This window comes from Ostrea edulis, chromosome 9 (assembly GCF_947568905.1).
Source record: "Ostrea edulis chromosome 9, xbOstEdul1.1, whole genome shotgun sequence".
Taxonomy (NCBI): Eukaryota; Metazoa; Mollusca; class Bivalvia; order Ostreida; family Ostreidae; genus Ostrea; species Ostrea edulis.
The window spans coordinates 40,580,456-40,599,236 of record NC_079172.1 but is presented as its reverse complement, the minus strand read 5'-3'; the positions used below and the strand labels follow the sequence as shown (position 1 = coordinate 40,599,236).

The 18,781-nt window shown below is 34.0% G+C and overlaps 1 protein-coding gene across 20 annotated transcripts in view; it reads right to left on the bottom strand.

Moving 5' to 3' along the window:
- Positions 1-18,781, bottom strand: part of LOC125658259 (cilia- and flagella-associated protein 46-like) — a 67,214-nt gene that overhangs the window by 34,856 nt on the left and 13,577 nt on the right. For 13 of the 20 annotated variants that reach the window (XM_056149197.1, XM_056149205.1, XM_056149191.1 and 10 more), the window contains 19 exons: positions 17,805-17,936; positions 17,197-17,314; positions 14,088-14,217; positions 13,677-13,697; positions 12,263-12,397; positions 8,675-8,906; positions 7,510-7,643; positions 6,601-6,813; positions 5,967-6,225; positions 5,524-5,673; positions 5,130-5,240; positions 4,343-4,521; positions 4,005-4,136; positions 3,690-3,861; positions 3,112-3,273; positions 2,792-2,862; positions 2,575-2,650; positions 1,884-1,898; positions 52-159 (listed from right to left, as the gene is read on the bottom strand). In XM_056149197.1, the coding sequence (XP_056005172.1) occupies positions 52-159; positions 1,884-1,898; positions 2,575-2,650; positions 2,792-2,862; positions 3,112-3,273; positions 3,690-3,861; positions 4,005-4,136; positions 4,343-4,521; positions 5,130-5,240; positions 5,524-5,673; positions 5,967-6,225; positions 6,601-6,813; positions 7,510-7,643; positions 8,675-8,906; positions 12,263-12,397; positions 13,677-13,697; positions 14,088-14,217; positions 17,197-17,314; positions 17,805-17,936 (2,550 nt within the window). The remainder of the gene's footprint in view (positions 1-51; positions 160-1,883; positions 1,899-2,574; positions 2,651-2,791; positions 2,863-3,111; positions 3,274-3,689; positions 3,862-4,004; positions 4,137-4,342; positions 4,522-5,129; positions 5,241-5,523; positions 5,674-5,966; positions 6,226-6,600; positions 6,814-7,509; positions 7,644-8,674; positions 8,907-12,262; positions 12,398-13,676; positions 13,698-14,087; positions 14,218-17,196; positions 17,315-17,804; positions 17,937-18,781) is intronic. The other 7 variants (XM_056149203.1, XM_056149194.1, XM_056149209.1 and 4 more) reach the window with 3 other exon arrangements.

Genomic DNA, 18,781 nt, shown 5'->3' with positions numbered 1-18,781 from the left:
GTCCACATTACTTATTAAGGTAGTGGTATTTCTAATGTACACTCTACTCACATTGAGAGCCTCGATGGCCGCCTGGTAAGAGATGAGTTGTTCTAGAGTCTCCTTGGAGCTTAAGGCTACCCTTCTCCACATGTGAGCTACGTAATCTTCACTCTCATCCTGGGAAAAAATCACATAAAAGCATCATAAAACTGAACAGATAAATCTCATCTCACTAATAGTTCTTGCTATATATGTACTAGCTGTTTGATGCATTTAAAGCTTAAAAATCATTACTAAATGTATCTATGATTTATTACAAGCAGTAAAATAGTATAATGTTAAGGTGAAATTTATCTGCATTGTATATTACATATCAGACACTTTACTGAATCTTTACTTTTTATAACATGTACACATCTATAGCATAGAGACACTGTACGTGTACTAAAAACAGGATGATCAGATACATCTTCAAATGTTTACAATAATACATACCATTCAGGATTTTTTAAAAAGCTGTTTAATGATCAAACTAAACTTTAGATTTTCTGAGTAAACATGATCTTTGTGGGAATCTAAATGTACTACATGTAGCTTCTGATGAAATGTTTGTCATTTTAACTCAATTTCTAACTCTTTGTTCTATATCATACATTGCTCAGGGCTGTGACATTTCTCTGTTTACAATTTCTATCTCGTTCTTCTATATCATACATTGCTCAGGGTTGTGACATTTCTCTGTTTACAATTTCTATCTCGTTGTTCTATATCATACATTGCTAAGGGTTGTGACATTTCTCTGTTTGAATTTACAAAGTGTCTGCCATCTTCATAGTCTTGATTTCTCAAACAAGCTACATCCTTTTCATCTTGTATGAGAGAATAACAAGAATTATCAGAAATGAAAAAGGGAAAGCTGGATATAAGCTATAGATAATCTGTTTCAACATTTGGATTGTGCAGAGTGCATCACAAATACTGACAATTTCCTCAATTTGCTCAACAGCGGTGTAAATCAATCTTTGCATTACTTAGCAGCAGTGTGCATTAGTGTAGGGCTAAAAGTTACGAAATATTTTAAGCATCATGGTCACAGAAGATCTTTAAACATATAATCACAGAAGATCTTTAAACATCATGATCACAAAAGATCTTTAACCATCATAATCACAGAAGATCTTTAAACAACATGATCACAAAAGATCTTTAAACATGATTACAGAAGATCTTTAAACATCATGGTCACAAAAGATCATTACATGCAATCTTTGCTTTCCTTGCAGGTCATTTGAAAAGTCTGTTTCTGATCTATTTTTCTAAGCTACACTATAACTTGGAAATGAGTTTGGGTGACAGGCAGGGAGTGTTGACAAATCGGAGTATCTGTGTTGTTTTAAGCTCTACATTATACATCTGATTAAGCTACAATTTCTAAGTTGTTTTTCTCTTTCATTTTTTACCTCTTCCTGGAGATACAATGAAATATCAGACTCATTAGAAACACATAAATTGACATGTAATGGCACTAAATGATGTGTGATAAATTATCATCAATTAACGAATTATTCTACAATTCAAATTAGAAATGCTTTATATCTTTCATCAAATCTCGATAACATTTCAAAAATTATTTCCTTTCTTCTTTTCAATGTCATTTCAAAAACAAAGACAAAACAAACACACCACTGATTAATTGGTAAACAAGACAATAATGAATATCTGGTACTGAAAAACTAAAATACATAGCTTAAAATAAGAACACTAAATCTACGAGCAATGAAACTTCAAAAGAAAATTTAACCTGCTGGAAATAAATCTTTGCATCAAGTAACAAAAATGAAGGCCCTTAATTATGAAAAAATAAATGAAGGCAAAATAACTTTTTAAATCATTTGACTTACTCTCCTCCCAAGATGCTGAGGTATTATATCATCAAAATATATTCAAACGTGTAGAGACAATATCTGTATCATTTCATGTTTTCAAAAGATTTGTCAATAATAAACCTATGCTGTCAATATATTTTATTTCTCAATACAAACACACACTTTGCAACTTGAAACAAAAACTTATGGTGAATATTTAAAAGTAGAAATGTCTAGGAATAAACATCTTGGTTGTTCGTATTATTAGGAGGTATAACAACAATGGAAACGTGGGTAATATATTGTATATTGTGAAAATGGTTATTTACACTGAGGGTTAAGTACACATTTTTCCATGTCCAACATTACGCATGGGGGAAAAATACATGGTAACTGAATATGATATATGTCATATCAAATGTTTATAGCTATCGCATGGGGAAATTTGCATGCTTATCATGTGACCGTGTAATTAGTGTAAATTTCCCCCACGCGTAAATAACCACTTTTACACAATGTTTAAATGATATCCCTGAGTGAACCAGTTATCACATGGTTTATAGACCCTCAAAATACGAACAAGATACAAATTAATTCTTTAGTTTCATTGTACATTGATGTAACAGACACAGTTATCTACCTTGACAATTAGATGATAATTCCTTAGATTCATTGTACGTTGATGTAACAGAGTTATCTATCTTGTCATTATTATTTCATTAGTTACCTTGAATTTCTGAATATCCATATTGACCCTTCGTCCAAGTTTTGCTTTGGTCATAACCCGATGCTTGAATATAAGTCTACAATAAAGTGTTATAAATTTACCTACATCACGTTAAATCTGAATGAAGGTAGGTCACAAAAATGTGAAAAATATAAATCATGCTTATATGGTCACACTTTTTTAAATTCAATTTTTCAGGAATTCATCATAAACTTACAGCCTGTGTTTTGTACGTGGCATGTCATTAATGGCTTGGTCCATGGCTTGAAGTCCTTCCTCCCATTGTTCCTACAGGAAATAAGAAATTATGATTTTCGATATCAAATTGGGACCTCTTAGTCTCCTTTATTTTGCAGAACTTAATGACAAAAAGGTCACTTTGACCAATATCTCTACAGTAGTTATATACTCTGGACAATTAACAAAAACTGATCACAGCAACATGACCTGCTTTGTAAGGGACATACTAGTGTGTGAACCTAATCTATTTGTCATTCCATTTAAAGTTGCCATGTACCATCTTAGTGCTTTATGTACCTTGTCAGCATAAGACTGGAACAGAACCCCATACATAGAGGCCCTCAGGGTCAGGTCATCCTCAGGACTGCCAATGGTGGAACTCTTCGGTTTCTCAGGAGCAGTCTCCACCCCCTGGTCGTCCTCACCCCCCTCCTCATCTTCGTCATCCTCTGTCTTCTCCTACAAATCATCAAATATAATGAAAGTGTAACAATGTTGCCTCTGCTGAGGATCGAATCTGAGACATCTGGCACAATGACAGTCCAGTACTCTACTGATCGAGCTAAAGGGTTAACCACCAACCAGAGCAGGTATCTATATTAGTGAGTATTTTTAGATATTGGTTTCATAACACTAATTTCATATCTTGGGTAAATGCTTTACCCTTTGTATCTAGTTATTCAACCAAATGAAAGTAATCGATGCTTCTTGCATAATGCTCACATATTACATGTATTTTTTTTTTATCATGATTACTATATTCGTATAAAATTGATTTTAACATCATCATATCATTTATAGTTTACCCTATAGGGTGGTATAATTCAGAGATCTTCATCTCTAAAAGATCAGAGTTCACAAACAAGAGAGTCTACCTCTGTCTTCTTGATTTTCTCTGCTGTGGCTGTGATGCATTGTAGCATCACTTTGATTGGTTCCCTTAATAGCTCTCTTTCTATTGGTTGACTGACAAGTGGTAGGCAGGCATTCCAGTAGTGACGGACAGCTGTCATTACCAAATCATAATTTTCTGCATTTCTTGCAAATCTGTATAAAAATCATTTCAAAACTAGAAAAACAGTCTTACTATGATTCCTTTCAGCACCAAAAGGATATTAGTAAGGTAAATACTCAAGGCTATATTTTTGAAAAATGGCCACAAAGTCTTTTCAAAATACACATATTTTTACCTGGCGCTGTTTAAGAATGCCTCTAGAGCTTCCCGTCTGATGGCATTTTTACCAGACATGTTGTCGATCAGACTCTGTCCTAGAACACCGCTGGCATATGACAACATTTCCTGTTCCACAGCATATCGGTGACTGAAATGTATACACAACAATATTACAGTATACTCACCAAAACACATGGGAAAGAAAATCTCATCCGCAAAATTATGCACAATCCAGAGAAAAATTTGACATTTACATGTAACTTACAAACTTTAAATCAAGACTTTGAAAATTAAGTTTTATTAAATTAATTCCATTTTTTTTTTTATAACATTAAGATAGCTTTAATAACATACGCATCCATTTTCCTGTTCTTTGGTTGTGTGCCAACTGTGGCAAACCTCAGAGCCTTCTTGCTGCACTTGACCACCAGCGGGTGGTTCTTGCCCTGATAAGAGAGGGAGGCCAGGCGGGTCCACAGCTGCAGCTCCACAAATTTATCTGACCACTTACACTCCTCTATCATGTTGGCAATCTGTTAAAAACTCAGATTTAAAAAGTGGCATGCACCCATATTCTAATAATCTGGGAACAACAATACCATATGAACAGTTCTGATCTGAATGATATTAAAAAGCTTTTGTTAATCTTTTAAAACCTTTTTTATCCAACATGTATCTATCATTTAGTGAATAAATAACAAATAATGATTGAAATACAATGTGTAATACATATCTAGATATTATGGTTGGTTGTGGGGTATGAATGGCTTTGTAATACATATCTAGTTATTATGGTTGTTTGTGGGGTATGAATGGCTTTGTAATACATATCTAGATGTTATGGTTGTTTGTGGGGTATGAATGGCTTTGTAATACATATCTAGATGTTATGGTTGGTTGTGGGGTATGAATGGCTTTGTAATACATATCTAGATATTATGGTTGGTTGTGGGGTATGAATGGCTTTGTAATACATATCTAGATGTTATGGTTGGTTGTGGGGTATGAATGGCTTTGTAATACATATCTAGATGTTATGGTTGGTTGTGGGGTATGGATGGCTTTGAATCTATTTTTACCTCATTAACAGTAGATGTTATGGTTAGTTGTGGGGTATGAATAACTTTGAATCTATTTTTACCTCATTGACAGTAGGTGTCTCTTTGAACTCCATGATTCCATTCTTTGACACATGCAACAGTTCCACGGCCACAATAGCCCTGGTCATCTGCCGCTGACCTTCAGAATGTGGCTGCAAGGTGAGGCATAATAAACAGTTGTAGAAAGTTTAAACTTGTTGATCTTGAGGCCAACATATATCAAATATAGAAAAAAAAATTAACTACCAGTAATTATCTCCCTTGACAGAATCAAATTTCATTTTACTCGCTTAAAAATATCCAAAAATCCCATGATAAAAAGAAATATATTCAAATAACTGAATTATGGCACATGATTCTGTACATTTCCTATGTATCTATCATTATGCATTGGATGCACAATTTCACTGTAGTGACTTCTATCTGTTGACTTGCCTCATCGTCTGCTCCCAGCGTTTTAGGAATCTGTTGTTGTGCCATCTGTTTTGCCAGGACCCAGGTCTGTAGAAGTGGCTGTCTTACTCCAATGGGAACAACGTTTGCCTCTTTACTTCCATTGGTGACTTCTATAGCATATTCACACACCTACAGCAAGTACCATATCATACATTTATTAGCTTTACAAAATGTAATGGAAATGTGCATGTTTTCTAAAATTCGTATATCCAGTGAGCAGCCGCTGAGTTGAAAATTCGTTTATCAATATCTGTCATGGTTTTTAATGTAACCAATTTGACCATTTTACTTTACCATGTGTTGAGGAAGCGATTTCTTTTGTTTGATTTTTTTTATTTTCAGAAGTATTGTACAAATTACTATACAATACTACAGACTGCACAAAATGATGTAAAAGGAATGGTACTTATATATGAATGTACCTCAATTGCTTTCTTCAGATCAGAAACAGCATCTGGGCTGATGGTGACCTGTGAACTGGGGGCTGGGGCTTTCCCCTTGGCTGGGGAGGCAGCTGGAGGAGCTGGTTTCCCTCCCTTTTTCCCTCCCCCTGGAGATGGGGCCCCACTGGGGGAAGGGGAGGAGGGGTCCTGCATTTCTTTAACTGGTTCATCTGGAATCCATGGACACATCAAAGCAAAGGCAAGGGCTCCACAGATATTTACCAGCATCATGGTTTCCCTGTAAAGATCAAGTTTTAAAAACAATCATAAAATATAAAAAATTACCACAGCAGATATTCATCTCTAAAAACAAAACATGTTTGTTGCATTAGTACACAAGAACTGTTTCCAATTTCACGATTCAATGCTAAAAGATTTAAAATTTTATAATGAAAATATTTTGAAAATCATTTTGCCTTCCATAGTTTTGTATTATAGATCTCAAATAAACAGCTGTTCTTCAGCGAGTTTACATTTCATATCAAATCAAAGTAAATCCTAGACAGTGCTGTGTTCCAGTTTGAACGTACTCATCATGCCCTACTTTGTTTGGACTTACCCATCATGCCCTTCTTTCTTGACTTACCCATCATGCCCTACTTTCTTGACTTACCCATCATGCCCTACTTTCTTGACTCCCTCTATGACCTTTGTTAAGGTGTCCATAACCTCTCTATGTCTTCTTTGTGTCAGTACATGGTTGTTGTAATTCCAGATGTATGCTGCAGCGCTGCACACCAGCCATGGCTCCTCTAGTTCCACCCCTAACTCCAGACCCCTGAGGAAACTATGAGTGGTGTCATCCGACAGGGACTTGATCCAGTCACTGCAAAAGAAATTATTCCACCTGTTTAACACATTCCACTGAGAGTTTTGATACAATTACAACAAAGCAAGGTTTTTGCTTGGACACGTGATGGGTTAATTCAACAGTTGAACAGTTTGTAAAGCCAAGGGGTCTAAATCACAAAATAATTCCTTTAGCATACATTTAGTGTACAGTAAAATACATTTATAGCAAAACACAAGGGATTTCCTATTTCACTCCACAATAGGTTTGATATCAGTTATTTGGTTTGTTACTGACCTCTACAGGCAAAAACCAAGCTCTATGGGCTTAATCAACCCGATATATTTCTATAGACAGACAGCAACAAACCTAATGGCTGTTTTATTGTGCTGAGGACCATATCAAAAAGACAATTTCCATATTTTGTAACACCTTTACATAAATGCACCACATTGTAGTTTATGAATTCTTACTGACTGTCTAAAGAAATATAGATGGCAGTCATGCGACATGTTTTATCCAATGACAGAGCGAAATTCTAGTCTAAGGCAAAATATTTCGTTATGAGTAATTTTATCTAAGTGGTAATTGAAAATCACTTATTATATTCAGTAATTCATCATACTCTGTAATCCATTATACTGGTAAACATATTTGCTATAACTATATTTTACTGTATCCTGCTTGTAAACAACATTTTCTCTCTCTTCATATGGCATGATCCATAATTACCAGTATTCAATCCAGTCTGGATCCTCCTCTGGTTTTTTGGCGACATAGCCTTTCGGTCGCTTGCTCTTGTCCACCGGGGGGATAGGCATATCATTCAGCTGCACCCCTTCTGTTCTCAGTAGATGAACCGTGGCCTATAAAGAACAAAACAACTTTATGTGCAAAACACAAAGGACAACATTTGAATTGTTAAAGGGCCTCTGTATTGTTTTCTGAAGTTTCAATTATTGATAATAATATAATTTTCATAATATTTTCTTGGTCTAAACAAACTTTTAAAAAAATAAGGCAAAAAAAGTACATATTCATGAAATTTTTGTTGAGCTTAGCAGATCTAAGTCACAGCAATAAAATTTTGTTATGAACAAGTGAAGTTTGACTTTATAATGGAGATGCCTTTAAATGAGTACTACAAAACTTTGTAAGAATGTACGATGAAATGAATGATATCTTAAGTATTATACTTCCATGGACTTCAATCTTTGAAAATTACTGATAAATATAGTAAATGTATTATATTCAGCATGTATGATATATGGCAAAAATTGATTTTTCAACAAGTTAGCATAGATTTAATTTAACCCTTTCTAAATGCACTATATAAAAATATTCAATATGCAAGACACATAGTGATCGATGTACTTAATCTAGCGGTAACCGTTTTCCGCAAAAAGGTGATAAATTGAATACACAGCCAAATGAAATATGTTAACAGTAAATAAAATGCGAAAATTTCACAAGAGAGACTGGTCTAACCATAATGTAAATATCAATTATTGACATTGACTTAATAGTGAGCGAAGCTCGCGTCGCTTCTGAAAAATGATGGGGACTACCCATAATGCCTCCGGAAAAATGTCGCCGTCACTGCGGTATACTTCATCGACAATCCCGTAATTAAAATAATTAGATTGTTTAGAAAGTACGATTAACGTTTTTAAATTCCAGACAAGCTTTCTCATAGCTTCAAACGTTTTGTTTTTGCTTGGTTTGAGAGAAGAAAAAACATTGCAGCTAATATGACGTCACAATTTGTAACTGTTTACATCAAGCGCGTTATATTTCCCGCGTTAAATGAAGAGGCGGATAAAAGTCGTGTTGCAAGATGTTAATAGGCTTCGCTCATCTCAACGGTCACACCGTACAACATATTAATTACTCTTACCTCCCCTTGGATGAATGCTACCTCTGCTAGCATTCTTATAAGGTCCTTGTCATACAATGGCACCATTCTATCTGGACTTGTGGGCCGACTGCCCGGCTGGGACTGCTGGGTCATCATACGGCTCTTCCTCTCTGACAATTCAACACCAGAGGGAGTTGCTTCACTTCCTGTTCCTGTGGTTGATTGTTCAACAGGTGGCGCTGGAGTCTTCACTTTCTCTGAGGGTTTTGGGCTGAAAGAAATTGAAGATATACATATACCTGATTCAGAATATTTATATGGTACTCGTGCTGGGAGTTTTAGATTGACAACATGCAGATATCAAGATTACTTAGCTATACAGACAAACATTAATGCAGCAATGAATTCTACCTAGCAGACACTGCAAAAAGCCAGTCATTTCACTTCACTGAAGAGAAGTTGTTGATAGGAAAGAAATATTCATATTCAAACTTTCATCAGTTTTTTTGTGTTAATGTTTCAAATATGAAGGACACAATTACATGTATATGAATCAAAGCCTGCTGTCAGAGAACAAAGAATGAAGCATGTATCCTTGAGTGAACAGGGAAAAAAGCATTACGTCACAATTTATGCCACAGCACATTGCAATTAAAAGATTAGAGGCCTGGCCACAATGCTCACTTGAGCTGCTCTGTTTACATAGAGATCTTATTGGAATATTAATAGTGGCTCAAGGATAAGCCAAGCCCCAATATCAGACCTCTATATACAGATATCTTATTGGAACATTAATAGTGGCTCAAGTATAAGCCAAGCCCTGATATCGGACCTCTATATACACTACATGTCTTAGGATGCTTATATATTATTTTCAGAAATTGTAATCATTATATTGCTGTTGAAAAGATTCTTAAAGATTCCATAAGCAATCTTTAAATCTCTGTTGCACAGCAACTCTAGCCCAGGGCATCAGTTCAGGAAATATTTCTTCCCTGTATACATGTGAACTACTACAGTGGACCTATTCTGGCTCCAGGGTCAAGAAAACCGAATCTGCACTTTTATCATCCTTGGAGACCCACAGCTGACCTCACCTTGATGAGTAGAAGATGAGATCATCAGTGGGTATTTGACAATGCACTTCTATATTAGGAAAACTAACTATAATATCATTGTGGTTCTTGAAATGAAACAATCTAATTAAAATTAGATGTTAGATCCGCTCACATACTCGCTACACAAACATCTAACAACATCCCGTAAAGGGTCACGTCAGAGGTTAAATGTGCAACAGCCAATCAAATTTCTCGCTTCATATCGATAGGGTATTATCCCACAATTCCATGTACTGTTTACGCAAGGAAGTGAAAAAATGGCAGCACCCACAATCGTGACTTGTTTATCGTGTGTTTTTATTTGAATTTTAAACTATGGTGACATCGGCGGATCTTTTCTTATATACTTCAACAAAAAAGACATTTAACTATCTGTTCTTGTACATTTTTCAAAGCCTCGAGATCAAATATCCTCAAAGCGGTTTGAATCGCTTCCAATTCTTCTTCGGTCGCCATGTTTAATACGTAACCAAATACAGTATACAATGATGATTCTCATTGGATGCCGATATCACTTTCGCCTTTGTAACGATTGGTTACTTTGTCATGCATATTTGACCTCTGATGTGACCCTCTGTGGGATGTTGTTAGATGTTTGTGTAGCGAGTATGTGAGCGGATCTAACATCTAATTTTAATTAGATTGTGAAATGAAATAAAGTATTTCAAAATAAAAAACAAAATCTTAATATATATATTTATCCCCCCCCCCCCCCCCCCCCCCCCCGCCCGTCATGGACCTTCTGAAGGTTCATGGGAAATAATTGAACCATCTTGAATTTACACAGTGAGAAGAAGCTTGCATATCAAATTGATAAATTACACTACCCTTGTTTTTGAGAAGGTTTTCTATTTTAGAAAATTCATACATCACTACGTAAAACTTTAAACTCCCTACTGGGGCTCAATCCTGGCCCTTAGGGGTTATGGTTTGAACAAAATTCAATCTTCCCATAATACTGGCCCTTTGATTGAAATCGGCAAAGCAGTTCTGGAGGTCAAAAATGTGAAAAGTTTACAAAAAGAACGACAGTGCCAACAAATTTTGACTCAAAAAGCCTTCGGCTCAAGTGAGTGAATTAATGGAATTCCTCTCTCTCTTACATGCTAGAAAATTTTTAAAAAGTAATCAATTATATGAAAAATTATAATGAAGTTGATAATATCACACGTATCCTTATACATCATTACTTTTTCTGTTATTTGTAAAAATTCATAGAAAACATGCCACATCAAAAAGCATGCCCTGTCCATACTTACATAACACTATCATCCCACAAAACAAAAAACAATGTTAAAGAATTACTTCTAAAAGAAAATTGTCACAGATTACATGTACAGTCTGAAACAAGTTCAGCAATTTTACACTTCATTTTGTTAGTACAATTTGTGACTTTGTAAAACATTCTTCTGGAGTAGTATAAAAATACAGTCACTGTTACGCGTTCTATCATTAAAAAAAACAAAACAAAAACATTAGAAAACATGATCCCCCCTTCCCTAAAATTGAAATCCATGTTGGGTAATCTACTATTGATAATCAGCATGCCTATAAAGTTTGATGACTATTAAAGGGACTGGTTCAAAATTTAAAAAGAAAAAATACTTTTCATTTTTGATGTTAAACTTTAAAAACATAACTGATTAAATGTTGACAGCCAAAATTTTGATCTTCTGAACGCAAGAATAAAAGCAATATTTTAGCCTTAAATCTGTGTTACGTAAACAAAGACTCGAGTCTTTTCATGTATACAAACAAACCAGTGAAATGTTAATTTTGTAATAAAAAGCATCTTAATTTTGCATACTCACAAATTTTAACTTTTAGATGACACATTTAACCCAAAGAATGCTTGAAATGTGAAAGATATAATATCAAACTTAAATTGATATCCCATTTCTTTTGAAAATTTCGTAAACAATAACATACTGCAATCTTTGTTTACAAAACAAATAATAAACTCTCTGAAATATGCTTCTGTGATAATGTATAACCTTAATTTTTATGTGAAATCTTTTAAACACATTAGACAACAGATTTTGATCATCAAAAGTGAAAAACAAAATTTTGGGGAAAATTGTGAATCAGTCCCTTTAAAGTTAAAATTCTTGAATCAACGGTCAAACAACAATTGCTGCATCCATGCTAGATTTTCACAGGCAAGTGACCTTTCACCCTGAAAATAAAAAAATCCACTAGTCTGACCAACCTGCCTGTATGAAGTTAGCTTACTAAAAGAATTGGGGTTCTTCAGTTATTGGTCGGATAATGAATGCAATTTTTTACTTGCATGTTAAAACGACTGTGACCTTGCCTTTGACTTTCTAGTTATGACCAACCTACTTAGTATGAAATTTGATGCCTTTTGGACAAAATGATCTAGTAGTCAGTTAGACATAATCTCTACCAGCCAACATAACAACAGATGCCAAAAAAAAAAAAATTCCCCATTTCTGTGAAAGGTAGGCATAAAAAATTTACTGTGATCCTCAATTTTATTCTGTCATACCTTTCCATTTTTGGTGGTGGGACATTTTTCCATCTTCCATCATCATAAAGAAGACAGAATCGGGCAGCCACTCGGCACACGTCCCACACTTCCTGTTTCCTAGCTGTCTTGGCGAGGTCTCCCCAAAGTCGAGCTCTGCAAAATCACCCAACACAAATTTATAATCGAATTTAATGTCTGCAGTCAGATTAGAACAAAACAATGGAATCTTTGTGCGAAAAAAAACCCCACTTCCTTGAGGTTCATGAACAAAATTGAGCTCTTATCATAGTTTATAAACAGTATTAGTCCACACAAGATTTTCATGCAGTGAAATTGCTAAGGAATACAGCTGACCACTCGGCTGTTTCTGCGATACATGCAAAGTCAGTATAGCAGAGTTATACACTGGATTCATCTCAGCCAACAAGATAGTATATCACAGAATAATTAATTAATGATATTATGTTAATTATGGTCATATCAACTATGCACTAACTGAATGGTATGAAGTGGAGTTGTATTTGGCATAAATTTACTTTGTATACTCTTAAAGACAAATTGTAGCACTCTACAACAGGACAGACATATACAATCATTACTGAGCCCTACTGAACTAAGTATGGGTATTCTAAAATCATTAGCCTTAAAACGATTAAATTTTCTAATACAATGAAATCAAACAATTTAAAACTACAATACTTTCAAACACATATAAACTAAGCAGAAAATTTCGAAATTTCAATTTAATTTCAAGAATTGGGAACTCTTTCAAAGGTTCAATTATGTTAATTTTGCCTTGAACTATGACCTCAATCTAATTAGAGAGGGTCATATGACTGCTGTATAAAATTCTGTAATGAGTGAGTACGGTAAATTGTACATGAAATTCAGACAGCAGAGTTAAAATGAATCAGACTAATTAAATGGAAAACGAATTACGGTTTACATGAAAAATTCTAACTCTCATGAATTTTATTTTCTAAATATGAATTTTATTTTCTAAATATAATATTAATATCATGGAGGTCAGAGCAACTTCCCATTACAGTAATAGATAAATAGTGTATGATCAAGAGAGACATCATTGAAAGATTTGGTCCTCCACAAAATAAACTCATAATCAAGTTTGTTGACAGTTCATTTATGGAAATAAGTTTAGTTGATCAAGCCATTCAAGGGCTTAGTGAGCCTTGATCAACTCAACACACAATGTATTTCCATAATCAGTAACAAACCTAACAATAAAACCAAATCTGTGTCATCAATATGTTTTTTTTTTAAAGCTAAAACACATCACTGCCAGGAGCTTTCTAAGCTGGGTTTTAGGTAGCTGCAGAACTATAGCTCTCTGAGAACAAAAACTGTGATACTGGTATACCAGAGAGCTAGTTATGCAGCTGGAGTTTAGCTAGTTGAACACGCAATACTTAACTGTTGTCTATCATTTTCAACTCTGTAAGTATCATTCAAAATTTAACAGTAAAAAAACACATCAACCATAATTTTACTCTAAACTACACCATCACTATGAAAAATAATAACTACTTGTATATACATGTATATTGTACAATTTATCCAACATTAAAATATCATTCTAACCTGCATTATCACTACGGAAAATAATAACTACTTGTTTATATTGTACAATTTATCCAACATTAAAATATCATTCAACCCTGATATCAGATCATATACATGTAGTAATCCTGAAGGGTTAAAATTCTTATCAATATACACATACTGGTATTCAAACAAATTGCCTTTTGATACTTTAAATTTTAAGTATCGATATGATGAACACTAATGAAAGAAGAATTTTAAACTTGGAGATAATTTCCCCTACCTCTCTCTGTCATTTTCATCCCCGAGTCTCTTGAGATGGCCCTCAGCCTTTCTTACACACTTGTTAAATTGTCTCGCTTTATTCGCCAATTTTTGGATTGCTGTCTGAGGTGCTTTGCCTCCCGTGACATCTAGGAAGATAATCAAACAAAAAGGTTAACACTAATACATGTATACACAGTTTTAAAGGCAGGTAACTCCTCCTACGAACTGACATTACAATACATATAACACTTCAATATCATCAAATATATAGACATGTGTACAATACCAAACACATTGTCTAATAATTTCAATAACACAATATCCAAAATAATTGATGAAATGTTCAATTACTGTAAACCACCATTATGTTCCCTAACTTTACTGATCATATCGTAAATAAATGCTGGTTTTACCATTTACAGATTTAGAGAAAGCCACTTCCATTGTTAAAAGACTGAGTTTTTAAAAAAAAATATTTATTAGATATTTCTGTTTTGAATGTGGTCAAAGTTACCTACAAGTTAATTTCGGGTTTCATATAAAAACCTGTCATTATTATTGTACATTTATTTAGCTATATAGCGCTTTATCTAAATCAAGACAATTACCCTATAGCGCTTTACATGTACGACAATCAAAAAACAAACTAAAACAATGAACAATGAATACAAAGAAAAGGACATAAAATAATACTGAAAACTAAAACTGAAATTAACATAGTAACAATTTTTTTGTGGTAAAAATAACTATCCATAAATACCCAATAACAGATTAATGCAAGTTAAAAATAGATGTTTTAAGTTTGTTATTAAAAACAGATAATGAACCTTCAGCATGATGATATCTAAAGGGGCATTAGCTGTGAAAGTTATGCCAACCATTTTTTTTTTTCAAAATCTCTCAATGTATTTGGTACAAAAACAAGAAAAACCTAATAAAACTATGTTAAAGAACCGCTTTTAGTGTAAAGAAATATATAAGGAAGAATCCTTGTCTTGCAAGACAATAATTATTTCACCAAAATTACACATTCCTGGCCCACACAGTCCCTGCTTTGAGGTTAAAAGTGTTTGAAATAATTAAATACTGGTGTTCTTACTGAAATATATTGAGCAATTTTCATTGAATTCAATTTTTGGTGACAAAATGACAGCTAATGCCTCTTTAAATAGTACCTGGTATTCATAAAAAATGTCGAGGTAAATAATTTTATTGTTTAGGTTGGATCCTACAAATCCTCCAATCTCACAAGAAAGTAACCTCCCATAAGATCAATAACCATTCAACCATGAAATCAAGACCACATGAACAATCTAAGATTTTTTTATTGAATCAAAATGATTGACCTAACTAAAAGAAAGTGTTTTTACAGTACGTGTAAGTCACACTTTTTTGTACATAGTTTTGCTTTCTAAGAATTTTCTATCTATTTTACTCAGAAATGCAGCTTCCAGTTACACAAATACATTCTCAGATTAGAATAATGAACTAACGTGATATATATATATATATATATATATATATATATATATATATATATATATAAATATATATATATATAATTCAATAAAAAAAACAGGAAAATATACAGTTCCAAAATATATTTTGGAACTGTATATTTTCCTGCTTTTTTATTAAATTATATTGACTGTGTGATATCAACTCTTTCTATTTGGATTATATATATATATATATATATATAAATGCACTTATACCTTGCTCATCTAATTAACTTGTTAATTGCACCTATATGCACTTTTGTTTGTAAATTGCAATATCTATATATGCAGCGTCTTTTCTAAATTTCTGTATAATCATATATTCAGAATAGAATTTTAAAGAAATTGCAGTGAGAAAATAAAACTCTATATATCATCTATTGTACGTGTATATTCAGATAGGTTTGCAATGTTGCTATAATGATTGTATAAGATGAGTTCTCACTTAGAAGAGGGAAAGTGCACCACTTATTCACCTCAATGTTTTTGAAAGGAAAATACAGAGAAAATGTAGTAAAAGAAGGGTTTGTCCACCTCTTCCCTCCCTGGATCCACCACTGAGATAACAGAAACGACAAAATTTAGATCACTGCAAACCAAGTTTAACAGGCTAAATAGAACAGATCTATAACCAGATGTTGGAGTCATTGTGCTACGTTTCCAGATTTCAAATATACAAAACCTAAATTAATATAGATACATTTATATATAAATGCAGCACAAGATTTTTCTTTCATCTGAAATAATTTTGGGATTTTTTTTCCGGTTAAAAAGTGCTATTGCAAAATCTGGAAATGAGCAAAAATTACATCATTGATGAAGTTTGAGTGTGCTCTGAAACCTTTTTTGTTCTCAGCCGAGTTTTTCTCTGAAATAAAATCAAGCCAAAGCCAGCATTAGAGTTTGCACTTTGTGAGTGATAGTCAACATACACTTTTACAGCTTAGTCTATAAATACACAACACAGCCATTAAAATAAGCATGATGCAATAAAGTAAGCTGAAATTATTGAAAAGGCAATATCAATTCAGATAAGTATCTGAAAGAAAAGCAAAAACAAGACGCAGTTTTGTCTGAAATTTTTTTTGGGGGTTATGAAAAGCTTGCAAGATTAGTTTTGTGAAGGACTAATATCAAACGTGTATTCACTTAGTCTGAGTCTCACTCAGATAATTTTATCTACACATTAATTATTTCCATGCTGTAATCCTTGTTTTGTGTCACATAATCATGCATTTCAATCTGAACTTATTCCCTTACTCAATAATAAAAGTACATCTGAAAAAGTTTTACAGAAAACAATTTAGACAAATATCAGATATATAATCAGTTGATATTATATGAACAATGATTATTCTTCAAATCAGAAGGTATATTTTACAAGCAAAATTGTCTTTCTTAAATTACATGTATTTCTAAAAAAAATTGATGTAGGCTATAAAATAAATCTTTGATAATATTTTAGTCCAAGTCACAACCCCCCCCCCCCCCCCACCCCCCCCCCCCCCCCCCCCCCCCACCACCATCCACCCATTTCAAAGAAAACAATTTTGTAGGAAAATAGATAATTTCACAGCAATGGAATGGAATGTCCAATGAGAAAAGCATATGAACAGTTGCCCCTACCTTTGGTATCACTCTCACTGTCCAACACCAGCTGGAACGCATCCGGGGCCAGAGCCTCTCCTGCCTTAACCAACAGGGACCTCTTCATTCTCATGGTACCGGAGTCAGCTTTACGAGCCTGAAAATTCCCATTATTGCACATAATTTCTTTATCCCAATGTTTTTGTACATGATTTAAGGTGGACTGCAATATCCATATTTTATTCAATGACTCACTGCCAATTGTTTACATTAGTAACAGCACATCTGGAAATCATCCGATTCTAATAAAAAAAAAACCTGGATGTGGGTCATGTGATTTAGTTAAAATGACCACTAAAACAGGAAAATGACAGTTTCATATGAAATTCGATAACCACAAATCGTGGTACACAGGTGACAGCTAAATAGAAAAATATCATATATTAAGATATTTCACTGGGAGGAAATAAAATGACCGTAAGAGGCAGGTGACCGCTGAATAAAGGTGACTGCTTTGGCAGGTTTTTAATGAATTTCATTATCTAGAACACAGTAACCTGTTCTTCATTTCACTGATCTCCCCGGGATTCTAAACTCAATTTTCCAAGGCAATTAAACTGATTGTTAGCCCGTAAAGAGTGACCTACCTGCTCAATTATCATGGCAGCCATGTCCTCTGCTCTCTCTGGTTGCTGGTAGAGCTGGGCCCGGAGCTCTAGTCTGTGTAGAGAAACCTCTAATCGTTCCTTATACAGACCACCATCATCCAGAGCTAGTGCCTATAGGTACACAAAAGAAAATCAGGGTATGGATCACAGTTTTTCTGAATAGTCTACTCTATAATACTCCAGAATCATTTAAATTTGTGGAGGCCAATTTTCATGCATTGTGGAGATTTTACAGTTTCTCTGGGATGTAATTTTCATGGGTTGTGGAGATTTTACAGTTTCTCTGGGATGTAATTTTCGTGGATTGTGGAGATTTTACAGTTTCATTGGGATGTAATTTTCGTGGGTTGTGGAGATTTTACAATTTCATTGGGATGTAATTTTTGTGGATTGTGAAGATTTTACAGTTTCATTGGGATGTAATTTTTGTGGATTGTGAAGATTTTACAGTTTCATTGGGATGTAATTTTTGTGGATTGTGGAGATTTTACAGTTTCGTTGGGATGTAATTTTCGTGGATTGTGGAGATTTTACAGTTACGTTGGGATGTAATTTTCGTGAATTGTGGAGATTTTACAGTTTCGTTGAGATGTAATATTTGTGGATTGTGGAGATTTTACAGTTTCGTTGGGATGTAATTTTTGTGGATTGTGAAGATTTTACAGTTTCGTTGGGATGTAATTTTCGTGGATTGTGGAGATTTTACAGTTTCGTTGGGATGTAATATTTGTGGATTGTGGAGATTTTACAGTTTCGTTGGGATGTAATTTTCGTGGATTGTGGAGATTTTACAGTTTCATTGGGATGTAATTTTCGTGGATTGTGGAGATTTTACAGTTTCCTTGGGATGTAATTTTTGTGGATTGTGGAGATTTTACAGTTTCATTGGGATGTAATTTTTGTGGATTGTGGAGATTTTACAGTTTCGTTGGGATGTAATTTTCGTGGATTGTGGA